The 16,487-nt window shown below is 47.6% G+C and overlaps 1 protein-coding gene across 1 annotated transcript; it reads left to right on the forward strand.

Annotated features, from left to right (window-relative positions):
* The first annotated feature begins 572 nt into the window (after positions 1-572).
* CX3CR1 (C-X3-C motif chemokine receptor 1) lies at positions 573-16,247 on the forward strand. The gene is made up of 2 exons (XM_026496764.4): positions 573-658; positions 11,681-16,247. The coding sequence occupies exon 2, from the start codon at positions 11,690-11,692 to the stop codon at positions 12,758-12,760; it is 1,071 nt and encodes a 356-aa protein (XP_026352549.1). The 5' UTR covers positions 573-658; positions 11,681-11,689; the 3' UTR covers positions 12,761-16,247.
* The last annotated feature ends 240 nt before the right edge of the window (positions 16,248-16,487 follow it).

Genomic DNA, 16,487 nt, shown 5'->3' on the forward strand with positions numbered 1-16,487 from the left:
CCTTGGAGGAGGGAAGTGAGGAGTAGTAGAAAATTCGGAAGCACCTACCAGATGCCAGGTCCTCACTAAGTGCTTTTTGTGCCAATGCATCTCAAAATCCATGCACTTAGCAATCTCTTAAGAATTTCATCAAAATGCAGAGTCTCTTTCAGTGGTGGGGCCTGAGGTGCTGCATTTCTAGTAAGCTCCCAGTGGCTGGGACTATCCTTTGAAGAGAGAAGCTGTGGTTCATTTAATCAGCACCCCAACGCAGCCTGGTGAGTGTTGTGGGTTCCCTTTTTACAGGTGGGAGAACTGAGGTTCAGTGGGCATTAGTGGTTCCTGAGACCTGCACTGTTCCCTGCCCTCCTCCAAAAGGGGGCAAATAGCACAGCCTCCACATCCTCCCTGCCTGCAAGCCCTGGTGGGTCTGCCCCCCCAGCTCTGTCTTCCAGGTTTGCGAATTCAAACCCTCCAGTCCAGAGTTTCTGAGCTTGCCTGGGGCAACATCTAAAGATAGTTAGTCTACCTCACAGGAAACCCACTACTATTGGCTAACTTTGCAAATAAAGATGCCCTCAGAGGGAGGGAAAGGGAAATACTCTGTGACAGAGACAGAGGCGTGGGACGGAGTGGTTGATTGTCACGTCGGGAGGTTTCCTTCCCGAGCCCGGCCCAGGTAGGAGCAGAGAACTTGCCAGCACCTCTGGGCTCGTGGGGTGGGGCACAGTGGTCAGAGGTCACAGTGGGTACAGACGCTGGTTTGCTTTCCACGCTAACAAGAGACATTTCCCAAAGCTGTTGCAGCCTAATGTCCAAGGGGCTTGAAGGGTGGTGGGCAGTGGATGATTAGACCATCCATGATCCTCTTGACACTTAATACGATTAGAAGCATAGGTAATTACATGTTATGGGCCCGGAGAAAAGCTCATGGGTAGGTGTTACCGGAAAGAAGCATCATTTAAAATTGCATCTGGATGATAGTGAGGAATTAGTAACTTCTTTAAAGTGAGAAATAGTATTGAAGTTATAATTTTGTTTAAAAAGAGTTCTTATTCTTTTGGAGATTCACACTTACCTGTTTATGGATGAAATGCTATGACACCTGGATTTATTTTGAAATAATCTAGTAGGACACGGAGTGTGGAATAGATGAAATAGTGACCATGAGTTGCTAATTGAAGCTGTCTGGTGCGTGCCTGGGGTGCTCTCTGCTTTTATGTATGTTTGAAAATTTTATAATAAAAAATGTTTAATATAGCACTTGCATCTTACATATAAGTATAACTACACTTAACATAAATATAAAAATATGCAGAGCGATTGCAGAAAGGCAGAAAGCTAGCTGTTGCTGATTCTGGGAAGTTGGATGGTAGATCATTCACTTCTATGTTGTTTTTCCTTTTCTTTACATGCTTTTTTTGTGCCATCTACATTTGTTATAAAGAGCACCTATTGCATTTACAATGACAACTATTTTAATGAATAAATTGCCAACACAAATTCGATGTTCGCTATTAATATATGCTGTTATAATCATTGTGAGGACATGGGCTCAGAAGGTTTGTGTTGTGGGAAAACGGTCTCAGGAATTCTGAGCAGACACATGCGTGTGTGCAAGAGAGGAAGAACTACATGGAGGTTCCAGGCGAGGACTGACCATGCCTATCATTTCTCCTTGCTTGACCGTTATCCGGCCATCTCGGCCTCCCAGATTCTGCAGCCTCTGTATGTTCTCAGCTGTGCTCAGATAAATGCCAGGGAGTTTTAGGATTTCCCCTCCCACCCCAAAAGTTCGTTTTCTTTTTCAAATACTTCAGATAGAAAACTCAAGGTAGAAAAAAGTTGAGCCTAAAGGAGAAAAGAAAACCAGATTGTGTGAGAAGCAGACAAGAGAGCTTCCTGGCGGGGCCCCCGGGTGGCTCAGTTGGTTGAGCCTCTGACTCTTGGTTTGGGCTCAGGTCATGATTTCACGGTTGTGAGATCCAGCGCCGTGTCGGGCTCCATGCTCAGTGAGGTCTGCTTGTCCCTCTCCCTCCCTCTCTGTTCCTGCCCCTACTTGCTTGGTCTGTCTCTCCCCTCTCTCAAATAAATAAATAAAATCGGAAAGAAAGAAAGAGAGAGAAAGTAAGCAAGCAAGCAAGCAAGCTAGCTTCCTGGTGAAATTTCTGTGGGGCTTCCAGGGTCTGTTCAGGGGCAGGTCAGCCCATGCCCTGAGGTGCCTGGGGATGGACTAGGCTGCGGGCCTGCATGTTTGCATGGGCTGCTGAGCCTTGGGCACCACTGCGTGTGTGCGCGTGCGTGCATGTGTGTGCGTGTGTGCACGTGTGTGCGCGTGCGTGTGTGCATGTGTGCACACACGTGTGTGTGTCCTTGCGCACGCGTGCAGGTTCGGATTTACATCCTTTGCCTGCCTCTTGCTTGGCTTCATTTTCACACAGGGATGCTGGGCAGGATGTGGCTCTTGCCCACACCCCCAGAAGGAAGCCCGGACTGTGTGTCAGCCGCATGCCGACCATACCCCAAGCCAGGCTCCACAACTGTCACTCTCTCTGCTTCACAGAGGGTGGGAAAGGCAGCTTGGCTTTGGAATGAAGGCCTGGCTCTGCACTTGACCTTGCTAAGGCTCAGGTCCTGCTATAGCCATGAGCTGATAATTGCTGAAGCCGAGTGACAGGTGTAGGTTGAATATCTGTGAGTATTAAGGGCAAGATGTATGAAGCTCTGACCGTACTCTCTGGCTATATTTGGTGCTCAATAAATAATATGTATTGTCATTGTGGGAAGCTGAAGATGAGAAGCTTTGTGCCCCTTGAGACCACTAACCACGTTCAAATGAGGTTGTGAGGGGCAGGGAGAAGGAGCATGCCAGGTCAGAATCAGCTTCCATTCCCCACCCCCACCCCCTTCCAGGAGATAACCTCATCCGTGCCCTGGCCGGGCTGTGGAAGGGCAACGATATCAGGTATGATCCCACTCCAGAGACCCTGGCCTCAAAGACCTTCCTTCTCAGGGTCTGGGACATTCAGCTACCAGCTTCCCGGGCCAACCTCTGACCTGGAACAGAGTCCTTGGCTACCCCTGTTTTACTCAGGCACCAAGACTTCCCCCTTGAAGATGGCCAAAGTCAGCACCCACAGCAGCTGAGCTGGACAGGGAAGGGATCTCCAGCTGTCCCACAGCGGGTCACAGTTACGAGGAGGTGGAGCCGCAGTGGCACTGGCCAGGTGTCCGCTGGCTTTTCCGGGAACTTGCTCGGATTTCCAGCAGCACAGTCCAGGGATTCCAAGGGCTTGCCTCACTGACTCTGCCCAGGAGCGCCAACGGTGGGGCTTCCCGCTGAGTCCTGAGCCTGCCCACTCTCCATGGGGCTCAGAATGTGCTGGCTGCCCCGGGGGCTGGAATCCTCGTGGCTCTGCAGCCACAGTCGGGCTTCAGCTACCTCCTCTTCTGATCTGGCCAAAGAGCAGCTCTTTGGGGTTATGCATCTTTATAGGGAAGAAAACCTATATCACATCTCTATAAATATATAAAGATTTTATTTATTTATTTATTTATTTGAGAGAGAGAATCTCAAGCAGACGCCGCACTGAGTGCAACGTCTGATATGGGGCTGATCTCATGACCCCAAGATCATGACCCGAGCCAAAATCAAATGACTGAGCCACCCAGGCACCCCTCTTTAAATATTAAAAAAAATATTTTGCAGGCCCTCTTGGTCCTTTTCCTTAAACCTATGTTCATTGTGAAATACAGCACACTCAAAGAACAGTGTGCAGGTTAACAATTTATAAATCAACCCCCCAGCCAACCACCAGCCAGGCAGCCAGAGAGACCCAGGCTGGCCCCCAGCAGCCTCCCTTATGTCCCTTCCTGACTGACACCCTGCCCTCCCAGAAGTCACTGCTTCCTTGCTCATCCCTAGAGTTCTACCACCTACATATGCATCCCTAATCAATATGCATTATCGTTGCCTGTTTTTGATCTTTATATGCATGGATTCACACAATAGGTCCACTTTTGGGTCTGCAATTTTAAAATGCATCCATGCTGTGCACACACACCACTGTTCGTGACAGTGTTGTCCACGGCGGCCCTGTGCCAAAAGCCACCCAGGTGTGCATCAACAGTGGAAGAGATTGCCGTGGGATGCTCACATGGTGCCTGCCTATTCATCAATGGCAATGAGCAGCACAGCAGTAGTGTGGATGAGATACTTCTAGAAACGCTGGGAGGAATGTACAGATACATGCAGAACTGGTCCCTAACCACAGGCGGTTATTGAGCGCATCTCCACCAGACACAGTTTCTTTTTCTGCAAACAAGATTATTGCATTGCTATCAGTCTCCCAAACTTACACAGCTGTATATCGGTCAGACAATGAATAGGGGAGGTAGCCCTGAAGGGTGTGCTAGCCAGGGCATCCAGTGATTTCCCCCCTCTTTCAAAGTCTTATAATTCTCCCTCTGTTCCTTAGCCTGGAATTTGAGGACCTCTTCTGCCTTCTTGGCCCTTGCTCTCTCTGCATCTTCTCCTGAACCCTCCACACAGACTAAACTCGACTTCCATGAAGACTCCAGGAGCATGCTGGCCCCTTCTAACCCCACTATCCTCACTCCTTTCTGTTTCTAGTATATTCCCTCACGCCCCCTCTACGGAGTCTTGAGCCCGGGAAACATCCCTGTGCTCAGACCCTCAGTGTCTTTGGCTTCAATACCCCCACCCCCGCTTCCCACCTCCACCTTTGTCTACCTGGAAGATCCCCCCCCAGCTTTAAGATTCAGCTTAAATGATCCAATCCTTGGGTTTCCCCAAACTTTTCTTACATTCTGTTACTAACCATTAACAGAAACTTAGAGACCGTATCTTAGCCATTTTTACCACCACCTAATGGAGCACAGTGCCTAGTGTTGGGGAAATAAAATTAAAAATAAGATCTCCAACCCAGAAAAACCTCTCACAGAGATAATAGAGAAAGAGAACACTTTTATTATTAACGAGGCATGAAACCAGAATGTGATACGCATCTCAGGCAATCCGCTAAGAGACTGCAGAGATGGGGAGAAACAACTCACCCTTCTGCACAGCCAAGCAGACACAATCCCTAACATGAGAGATACACACCTAGTCCTCAAGCGAGAGAACTCGACAGTCACACACAGTCATGCTAACTTCACCATGGTAACTGGGATGACCATCTGTGTTAGCTGATGGGCTTCATCCAGAGAAGAAATAGACTCACATCTTTATGACGGGAGGTATTTTTGTAACTTGGAACAAGGCACCCACCCAAGTTAGGCTCCGACCCTTTCACGGAAACTGGGTGACAGGGACGCTAATTCTTTTTGCTTGTTTGTTTGTTTAAGATTTTATTTATTTGAGAGAGCGTGCAAGCGGGGGGAGGGGGGAGGGAGAAGTAGATTCCCTGCTGAGCAGGGAGCCTGATGCGGGGCTTGACCAGAGCTAAAAGCAGACGCTTAACTGACTGAGCCACCCAGGTGCCCCAGCATTGCTATTTCTTAATGTTTACTTTTCAAAGAGAGGGACCCCTGGTTCTTGAGAAAGATTCCTGGGTCATAAAGCTGACAAAAGAGGTGATCACATTTTCAGAAGAACACATAAGCACACTTCAGAGAGAGGAGAAAGTACTTCCAGCGACAAGTTTTCTAAAGCCAGCATCCTGGAAGGAGGAGGCAAAGGAGAATCTCTTCCCTTACTTTCAAGGGGGAGAAGTAAGCCTCTTAGGCATTATTTTTATTTGTCCTTACACAAACATATGGTTAAAAAACATAACAGATATTGGCTTAGTTAATAATTTAATTTAAAATCCATCTCTTCCTCAATTACTAGACAAAAGTCCTAAAGCATTTCCTTTCAGAACTTCACAGTTTGACAGAGATAAGTAAATAGCATAGCGTACTTGGAAGAAGAAACGAGAGGGAGGCACGTCAAACCCAGAGCCCCGGCTTCTGTGAAGGGGTGGCTCACCGAGTGGCAGCAGAGCTTGGGGCGTGAGTTTGGCTGGTCCAAACGCTGGTTGGGGGGGTGGGGGGAAGGCTGTGCCGTTTCAGGTGGTCTGCTTGCTGATATAGAGAGAGCTGCTGGGGTCACTTCCACAGGGGAGGGGCTGCAAGGTGTAAATGGTGCCCTTAGAGCTCCTCTGCATGCAAGTCGGGGTCCCTCCACCTGCCCTTCTTTTGCCTGTCTGTGTCCAGACAGAACCCCATCTGGATGCTGGCAGCCTGTGAGTCCAGAAGAGTCATGTCCGTGAGCAGCCACTTCTCTTGACACTAGGCCATGCTCTTACTGACCTAGGACTCCTGTTGTGCTCAACGACTATTTCCTTCTGTTTGGTTCTTGTTGAAAACTTAAGCATACCAGAGCTGGGCCCTTAGGGACGATCTGGTCCAATGCTTTCGTCTCACATATGAGGAAACTGAGGCAGAGCCAGAGTGAGCTGCCCATGGTCTCTCAGCCGTCTGTAGGATGTGTGGGCCTCTGTGAAGCACACAGCTCAGAAAAGCATCAGCCTGTTTTTTGTTAACTTTTCATTTTAATTCCACTATGGCTACCATAGTGTGTTACACAAGTTTCAGGTGTACCCTATGGTGATTCCACAATTTCGTACATTACTTGGTGCTCATCCTGAGAAGGGTACTGTGTCACCATATATTTGAAGCCAGGAAATAAGCTCACCCTACAGCCTTCAGCCTCTTCTTCAGAGAAAAGGATTCCAAATTTCTTCACCAGCATTGATGAGAGCTAGATCCTGGGGGTCTGGCAGTGAGGACCCCCTAGTCGTGGCTGGAGAGGTGAATATCCCCACCCTTTTCATCTCCCGACTGCCTAACATTCCCCTCAGAGTCAGCCTGATGGGTTCTGATTCCAGAGGGGAGAAACCCAGGGCAAGTGTTCAGGCTGGCATCACGGGTCATCTTCTTTCCGGGGGGGGGGGGGCTGAGTCTACTCTTTCTCAGTTTTAGATTTAGACAAGTGGTCTGTGATAAGCTGCAGACTTCCTTTCCAAGAGGGAGAGCCTGAAGCCGTGCAGGGAGCATGGCTCTGTGGAAAGGCACATGTGGGCTGAAATCCTGGCTCTGTTGCTCCTTGGACGAACTTCCCGGATCTCTCAGGGCTGCTGTTGGTTCACTTGTACAAGAAGGGCCACCATTCTCATGAGGGGTTGTTGAGAGAATGAAACAGGGTCTTACGTATGCAGCGGGACATAAGGGGGTGGGCATCCGAAAATGGCAGCCTCTTCTCCTTCCACACTGGGCTTTCCAAGGATAGCTTCAGGCTCTGGAACATTCTCAGCACAGTGGAATCCCCACAGTCAGGGCTCAAGCAATCTTTACTATCCTCTCATTTCCTTTGGTTCAAAGGAAAAACATTCAACCATACTTTTCCTGGCATTAGAAACCAACTGAACCTCAAACCTGGTTTTCACTCGGGGATCTAAAAAGCCGTAAGCAGAAAGCAAAGAGGGAAAAACAAACCAACACAAAACAAAAAAGGTCGCACTTGGTCTAGCAGACTGTAAGCAGGATGTGAAGCCAAAAGATGGGGGAAGCAGCCCGAAAAGGATGTGGGACAGAAGAGGAAAGTGGACTCAGGCCACTTAAATGAAAAAGGAAGTAGAGAACAGGGAAGCTGACTGGAAACAATGGGTAAATGACGACCTAAAAAAGTTGAAAAATAAATGAGCAGACCAGAGAAAAGGAAGTGTGCTGGAGGAAGCCGAGCGGGATCGGGGATGGAGGCAAGCGAGCGAGTTGATGAAGCAGGTTCATTTCCACTGGAGTACGAAACACATGTGCACTCAAAGCTCAGTGTCTGGGCTCAGCTCAAACTCTCACCATTCAACTCCATTTAGTAAACCTTGACTTATGGGGAGAGAGGCTAAGGAGACCTGAGAACAGCCTGGAGTGGTTTGCGTGCTTGCTGGCCACAGCCCTCAGCTCGTCCGGCATGCGTCTCTCCTCTTGAGCCCCCATCTGTATGAGACCCGGCTGAGTAGGCCCTGCCAAGAAGGCTTATCTCCTTGGATTCCTGCGCTTGGTTCCTGCTGTCCTCAGGGGCCAGAAAAAGCCAGTGTCCTGCCAATCAGATGCCTGGTGGCCCTTCAGTCTGCCTGGAAAGCCGCCCTCGAGGACTGGCCCTGCTCCTGTCTGCTGCCAGGAGGCTCCATCATTAGGCTTATCTCCCAATAGTGGGGCATCTCAGAGGATCCAGAAATAATAAAAGAACCACTGAGCTCAGGCCCACTGTTCCTAAAAAGGTCCCTCTCTTGATCAGGCTGTCATGTTCAGCAGAATAATTCAGTGACATCCTTCCTGGCTGTCAGGTTTCTGATTAAATGGTGTCCTTGCATGATCTGGGCTTCTCAAACAGCAAGGCTGGGTTCAAACTGGCCCAAGGGCTCAGACTGCAGAGAAGCCTGGGCCACCCCTGAGTCGCGCAGTGAGGCGGGGCTGGGTCCTGACACCAGCAAGAAAGAGCGTGCTGCCATGGGCAGCTGTGATTTCTGACCCTGGAGAGCTGGTGGGTCTCGGCTTGTCTCCAAGGGCTCTTTCTTGTAGCCAAAGCAGCACTTCTCCTGCTTCTCTATGCCTTGCATTTATTCATTCACTCACTCATTCTCTCATTCAACACACTAGGCATCCACTAAGCACCTGGAGTTCAAGCCAGGGCCCCTGGCCTGGGATCAGAAAGGACACTCTGGTACCCTGGGCGCATGTCTAGGAACTGGACAATGGAAAGGCCACTGTCACTACTCCTCCCCCAGAGCAATTTGGAATGAAAGTCTAGCAGACAATATTTATCCTCCTGCAAATATTCCTGTGGCATTTGCTTGGTGCCAGGCCTCTCCCTCTGTTTAACACTGGTCTGCAAAGCTGAAGAAGACCCTGTTCCTCTCTCAGGAACTCCCTGTCTCAGGCAGGGCAGACAGCCTGGCCACACGTGGGCCCAAATGGCAGCCCTGCCACACGCCAGCTGCGTGGCCTTGGGCAAGTTACTCACCCTCTCTGAGTGCATCTTCTTGCCCATAAAGTAGAGATAAGTATCCTGTTGTGTGTTGGCTACCATTTATTGGCCATTTACTATGTATTGGTTATCATATTAGACTATTTGCTTACTTACTTATTTTAATTTTTCATATAACTCATATTTTTGTTTATTTTTGTTTTTAAAATTTCAAGTCAATTAATGATTTTTTTCCCAAAATAGGCAATATGTGTTTAGCAATGAGCCTGACAGCTGAATAAAAACTCAGTAAAAGTGTGCTTCACTCCCTACTTCTCCCCTCCCCCCAAAAAAAATCTGAAAAGAAAATATTTTTTATTTCAGGGAAAAAAATAAAACCAACTTCACAGACCAATGTCTAGGGTGGGAATGAACAACACATCCAGGCAACCTGGGTGATTGCAAAGGTCCAAAGTGCTTCTGCTTCCTCGCCAAATGCATTTATTAAGTGCCTGCTGTAGGCAACACACCATGCCAGGTGCTCTCCTCAGAACAGCACTGTGGGCACACATGAGAATGAGTCGTAATCTTACAGATGAGGAATGTCAGATTCAGAGGTTCCAAGTTCACCCAAGATCACTTGGCCAGAGAAATAGGCATGAGATTCAGCCACAAGAGAGCCCGAGTCTGCCCACCTCCCTGATCTCCCTCCTCAGTGACCCAGGAACACCTGCTGGAAGATTTAGAGGAGGTCCCTGTGTATAAGGCATAGTGCCAGGAGTGGAAATTAAATCTACATCATACAGATTTGGCAAAGTCAAGCCAATGCACCAGCACAAAGTTCCTGGGCCACAAGACATGAAGAGATACCACACAATCTTCCTTATCCTTGGCCTCGTCTCAAGGCCAACTGTGCCAGCTCCTTTCACTGGGGGAAAATGGAGAAAGAAGAGGGTGGTAGCCCCCGGTTCTCTAACTTATGATCACCAAGGGCTTGACTATTTCCACTTTCATACAGCTGCCCGTCTGGGAAGATGTGCCACTACCATAAGCCACCTTAAAGGAGTAGGAATTTCCCATCTCCTCATCTGTCAGCCTGAACCATTTGAAACTGACATTTATGCAGCTCAAAAGGGGTAGCACATTGGCCATTTTATGTGGTTAAACTAAATATTATTGATTAAAGTCACAGCCAGAGGTTCATCTCTGAGAAAAGGGTATTGTGGCTTAAAGCAAAGAAAGCATACACTCTTCCTGGGGGGTTGAGAATTCCATGCTAGCCTGAGACGCCAAGGTCAGAAAGGCTTAACCCACTTCTTCCTGGAAGAATCTGGGGAAGATGCAGAGATGGGCCAGAACACAAAGTAGAGGCTGGGAAGGGAGAAGCAAAGCCCTGGCCGGGAGGGTGGGCCCTCACCTTGGCAGAGACACAGTCTTGGTAAAACCAGTATGAAAAGGATGCAGTGGGGTGTGGAAACTCCCTTGGTTAAAGAGGTGTGAACTTTGTTTTTAGTTGTGGTGGGGAGGGAGGCAGTGACAACCAGGACGTGTGCTCTGAACATACTTGGGGGTTCTCAGGGGCCTGTCTGTGGCATCACAAGAAAGAGGAGGAGGCCCCAGAGGGACAGAGTGAAAGGGTTGCCCTTGTAGCCTCTGGAGTGAATAACAAGTGAGTCCTGGCTGGGGAGGTGAAGGGAGAAGGGGATAAATGTTACTTCTCAACCTGTGCAGAAATGTCTTGTCTTTCAATTTTTGTTCTGAAGGAACAAAATTCTTATGAATCACCAGGCCACAGTGAGTGCAGGGCTGGTAATTATAGGGTGAATTAGCCACCTGGACCCAGCGCAGAAGGCTAACTAGCATGACCCCCCGTACAGGATCAATCCATCCTTTCATAGGGCAGAGGCCCTATGACGGCAATGGTGACACTCCTCTTCACTAGGATTTGTGGGATGGCTGTCCACGGCTGTCTCCTTAGAACTGAGGGGTTTCCAACTTTTGGTGCTAAAACCAGAGAAGTCCTGGGCAAACCGAGACAAGGTGGTCACTCTAGAGTGTATGACTGTGTTTAATCCCTTAAGGGGGAGAAGGACTTGTTGGTTCCAAGAGGAAGAGAAAGAGAGAGGGTTCTGAAAAACAAAGACGAGGGGCTTCTGGGTACAGGTCTGCTCAGGGCTCTGTGTCTGAAGAGTGTCTGAGACCTCTTTCTTCAATCTCAACTTCCTGCAGGAGAAATTGGGATCCAGAGGGTAGAGGAGGTGGGAATAAGAAAGGCGGTGGAGAATTGCTTCAGGGAAGTTTGAACAAGATGTGTGGATTATGGCTGCATCCCCTACCATCCCACCCCCTCTTCTCCACAGTCCTCTCTCCCACTACCCACACACTGGTCAACCTTTTGGACAGATGTTTGAAAATCAAAGAAGAAAAGATCTGTCTCAAGCTTCAAAAGGTCTCGATTCAAATGCTAGCTGAGCCATTCACTGTGTAGCTCCGAGCAAGTCCCTGAACCTCTCAGACACCTGATTTCCTCTTCTGTCAGAGGAATCTCTTACAGCCTCCATCAAGAGTCTGTTGTGGAGATTAAACAAGATGAAGCACATGACACTGGGAAGTGTATTGGTTAGGCATACAACCAATATTTGTTTCCTCCAGCCTGCTTATATGTGGGGTCAGATAGAATCCCAACTTTAGTTCTCTGAGAACTAATGCTATTATTTGTTTTCCTTTCTGATTCAGGCCCTCACCATGCCCATCCACTCCCCTGAATCAATTTTAGAATACTTTGAGTACGATGAGTCTGCTGAAGCCTGTGATATGGGGGATATCGTGGCCTTTGGGACCGTCTTCCTGTCTATACTCTACTCCCTTGTCTTTGCCTTTGGCCTGCTGGGAAACTTGCTGGTGGTGTTCGCCCTCACCAACAGCCGGAAGCCCAAGAGTATCACCGACATTTACCTCCTGAACCTGGCCTTGTCTGATCTGCTCTTTGTAGCCACCTTACCCTTCTGGACTCATTACCTGATAAGTGAACAAGGCCTTCACAATGCTGTGTGCAAACTCACCACTGCCTTCTTCTTCATCGGCTTTTTTGGAGGCATATTCTTCATCACTGTCATCAGCATCGATAGGTACCTAGCCATTGTCCTGGCAGCCAACTCCATGAACAACCGGACTGTGCAGCATGGCGTCACCATCAGCCTAGGTGTCTGGGCAGCAGCCATCTTGGTGGCAGCACCTCAGTTCATGTTCACAAAACAAAAAGAAAACGAATGCCTTGGTGACTACCCCGAGGTCCTGCAGGATCTCTGGCCTGTGCTCCGCAACGTGGAAGCAAATTTGCTTGGCTTCCTGCTCCCCATGCTCATTATGAGTTACTGTTACTTCAGAATCATGCGAACACTGTTTTCCTGTAAGAACCACAAGAAAGCCAAAGCCATCAAACTGATCTTTCTGGTGGTCATCATGTTTTTCCTCTTCTGGACACCCTACAACATCATGATTTTCTTAGAGACACTTAATCTCTATGACTTCTTTCCCAGTTGTGACATGAAGAGGGATCTGAGGTTGGCCCTCAGTGTGACTGAGACAATTGCGTTTATCCACTGTTGCCTCAATCCCTTTATCTACGCATTTGCTGGAGAGAAGTTCAGAAGATACCTTTACCACTTGTATAGGAAATGCCTGGCTGTCCTGTGTGGTCGTCCTGTCCATGTCAGTTTCTCCCCAACTGAATCACAAACGAGCAGGCGGGAGAGCATGCTGAGCAGCAATTTTACTCACCACACCAGTGATGGCGATGGGTCCATCCTTCTCTGAAGGGATACCCAAAGCCTTGTCCCCACAGAGAGCCTGGAGTTCCTGAGCCTGACACTGAATAATGAAGACAAACTTTTTTGTGTCTTACATGCAAGAAATGATGAACTGAATGCCCCCAAAACAACCCTAAAACATTTTTGAGAATTCTGCCCAAAATTTGAATGATAAAGGGTAGGCATGTCTCTAACTGCAAATGTCAGGACTTTTTGTTTACAAATGATAAAAATTCAACTCAGACTAGCTTAGCTAAAGAGGAGGTGGAGAGTATTATTCACATGGTGGCATGAGCAAAGGGTGGCTGAGCCCTCGAAGTAGAAACTAGAGCTTGAGTCCAGCTAGAATTTTCTCTCTCTGGCTCTCAAATCTCTGAGTGGTGACAGAGCTCCCAGACACAGCTTAGCCAATAGTGAGGGACTGAGACCCATCCCTCTCTGGTCCTGAGGTTAAAATTCCCAGGGAAGGGCTCTCATTGGCCAAGTTTGAATCAGATGTCCATCCCTGGACCAGGTTATATCCTTGGGGGAAGAATAGATAAGATGGCAGCTTCCACTCCAGTCTCATGGTTAGAGGTGCAGGAAGACATATTTCCAAGAAGCTGGAGGGGTGGGTGCTATTTTGATCTGACAGAAAAAGAGCTGCCCACTAACCTTACCATGTGTCTGGGCCAGCCTCCTCACTGATTACACCAGCCAGCACACACTGCCAACCTCCTCTCCCTGAAACCCCAAAGTTACAATGATTGCCCAGTTCCTACTACATCAAATTTAAGACTGTCCATCATGTAGTCCCACCAACAGATTCCCCATTTCTTCCCCTTCCAAAAGAATCCAGCCTCTCAGCCAGCCAGGTCTCTTCCATCCAGCCTTATGCATCATCACCTGCTTCTAGGACTGGGGAAATAAATAGAAAGAACCCTGGCCCAAACTAGGAAGGGATGGTTTCCAATCCCAGCTCATCACTTGGCCTGCTGGGTAGCTTGGAGCCAGCCTCGCTTCAGCTTCCTCATCTGTAGAATGGAAATAATGGTACTTTTTACATAAGGAGCGTCCTTTACAGCATGAGGACCCAGCCACCAATTCTTGCAGGTCCCATCCCTCTTATCTGGTTCGCAGACTTCAGCTCTCCCCCACCTGGCGCAGTGCTTAGGGGACAGTGTTGGCAGAGCCTTGGCTCTGCTGTTCGATGCAGCTCAGATACAGAGGAGGCTGGTTCCTACAGTGGCACTCAGTGGACATTCCTAGATATTCAGACTGATAATCTTCCCTGACCCAGCCCTCCAGACTGCCTGAATGTGCCTTTCCAATTGCCTCGTGACAAACCCCTTGCCCATCTAGAGAGAACCCTCTCATTCATGCCACTGCCAACCTGGAGAGCCAGGGTCCCAGAAGCAGCATTTTCCCGCCTTTTCAGTAGACTTCTGGGTTGGTCAAATACTTTAGAGCTTAAAAAAATCAACGGTAATAATGCCAAAGAGAAGGTCACCTATAACCTAACCATGCAATGCCTTCATTTGCCCACCCAGAACTTGTTCACACTTTCACGTGTCTAGAGTTGAAAGCATCATGTACAGACTGTTTTGTAATCTGCTATTTTTCTCTCTAACATTAGGCCACAAATAGTTTTCTGTTTCTGTATAGTTTTGTAATGATGGCTCTAGAAGTCTCTGCCAGCTTGTGTACTCGAAGGCATCTGACTCATTGCTGTATTTCTGACACATCCTTGGCACTCCATCTGTTGGTTTAATCAATGAGAGAATGAATCATGTTCCATCAAGACTGTGTACTGTAATTTACTCACCATTATCCTGTTGATAAACTTGTTTCCAATATTTAGCAAATGCATAGTTACAGCGCTTCTGTCTGTGTAATTCCCTTTCTCCTCTTCAATGATTTCCTTTGGATAAATGCCTCATCATGGGGGTAACTGGGACAAAGGGCACAGGAAATGACGGGCTTTGGACACATACAGACAAAATTATTATGAAATCGTTATTGGGCATATATTACATGCATTATGTGGGCTCAGATCCAGAGTGGTTCCAAAGACTAGTGAGGCCATGCCTCTGCCCTCATTGATCTAACATTCAAGTACAGAACAGAGAAGTAAACAAATAAACATACTTTGCACTAATTGGTCACGCAAGAGCAGTTGGACTTGAGTCTTTAAGGGTAAGGAGCTCTCCAGGCAAAGGCAAAGGCAAAGGCAAAGGAGGGGATGGCATGCTAGGCTCAGTGAATGTCATACGTAAAGAAGGTGTATAAGGGCATGGGGATCTTAAGACGTGGGAAAAGTGTGTGAATATTGAAAGGCATTAGGAGCAGAGTGGGTGGGGAGACTCTTCTGGAACATTGGCTCAAACAACTAACAGAGGGGCACATTCTCCTCAGGTTATCCACAAGTTTGTTCCATTATCACTTGAACCTCTTTGCAACTATTGAATCATAAAACTTTTAATTAAATTTTAACTTATTTCTGGACTCCCAAGAAAAAAGGGAAAAACTGTTCTGGCTTGAGAAATAAAAGTAGAGAGACAAGCACTTTCACTTCTAACTGGAAATTAAATTTGTAACATAAGAATCATTCACTCATTCATTTTGATGAATAAGACAGAATAGGGAGGAAATAGGGAAGTTCACTGAAAAACTCTAAATAGCAACGATGTTGGTGGCTACGTAAAGGAAGGCACATCTGAAAAAGACGGTTGGCCCCAAGAGCACAGCGGGATCCGACCCACCACTGCTTCTGGGTTCTGGGCTTCCCAAAAGAAGACGGAACTGGTGGACTGCAAAGGCAGAGGGAGATCTGTGATTGAGTCCCAACATATTAACTCTGTGACCTTGGGCAAGTTACTTAACCCTAACTCTAACCCTAACCCTAACTCTGAGGCTGTTTCCTCATTTGAAAAATAAGAACAAAAGTAGTGCCCACCTCCTAGGATTATTGTGAGGATTTAGTAAAATTGCCTTCACAAGACTCACAGGGCAAGCCTGGCAAAGCAAGGTCAAATAAATGGTCATGACTATTTTTGGTTTTTCCTTCTTCTTCTTGCTCTTTTTCGATTGAACCTTTCCCAACGAAGAAACTCGTCTCTCTTGTCCTTGCCTTCTTACTCCCCTTAGTCCCAGAATCACAGACTTGTCCGTGACGATAAGGGACAGGAGACCCAGAGGGGGCCTCTATCATGCAGGGAATTAATGAAAGAGGTAGATCCCTTGACTCTCAGTCTGCTGATTTTTTTCTCATCTTGATAAAAATAGAGACCAATCCTACGATAACTGTAGTTAACAATGCCGTATTGTATATTTAAAAGTTGCTAAGAGAGTAGATTTTTAAAATTCTGATCACACACACAAAATTGTAACTGTGAAGTGATAAATGTCTAAACTAACCTTATTGTGGTAATCGTTTTGTAACATGCATATACAAAATCACTACCTTGTGCACCTTAAACTTACACAATGTCATGTATCAATTATATCTCAATAAAGCTGGAAAAAAATACAGACCAACCCTGCCTCTAAGAGCAGAGAACACAGGTGAGCATGGAAAAAAAGCCAGAAGGAAGGTCTGCAGGTGGATGACAGGCAGGGAGGGGAGGTCTGCCCTCCAGAATGCCGAGTTTAACAGAATCAATCCGCTCACGATGACAGATGCAGCCTGGGTGGGGCAGCTTTTGGTGACCACTGTTCTGTGACATCAGTATCTCTAATGAAGATGGTAAACAAAT

Source organism: Ursus arctos, unplaced genomic scaffold (assembly GCF_023065955.2).
Source record: "Ursus arctos isolate Adak ecotype North America unplaced genomic scaffold, UrsArc2.0 scaffold_20, whole genome shotgun sequence".
Taxonomy (NCBI): domain Eukaryota; kingdom Metazoa; phylum Chordata; class Mammalia; order Carnivora; family Ursidae; genus Ursus; species Ursus arctos.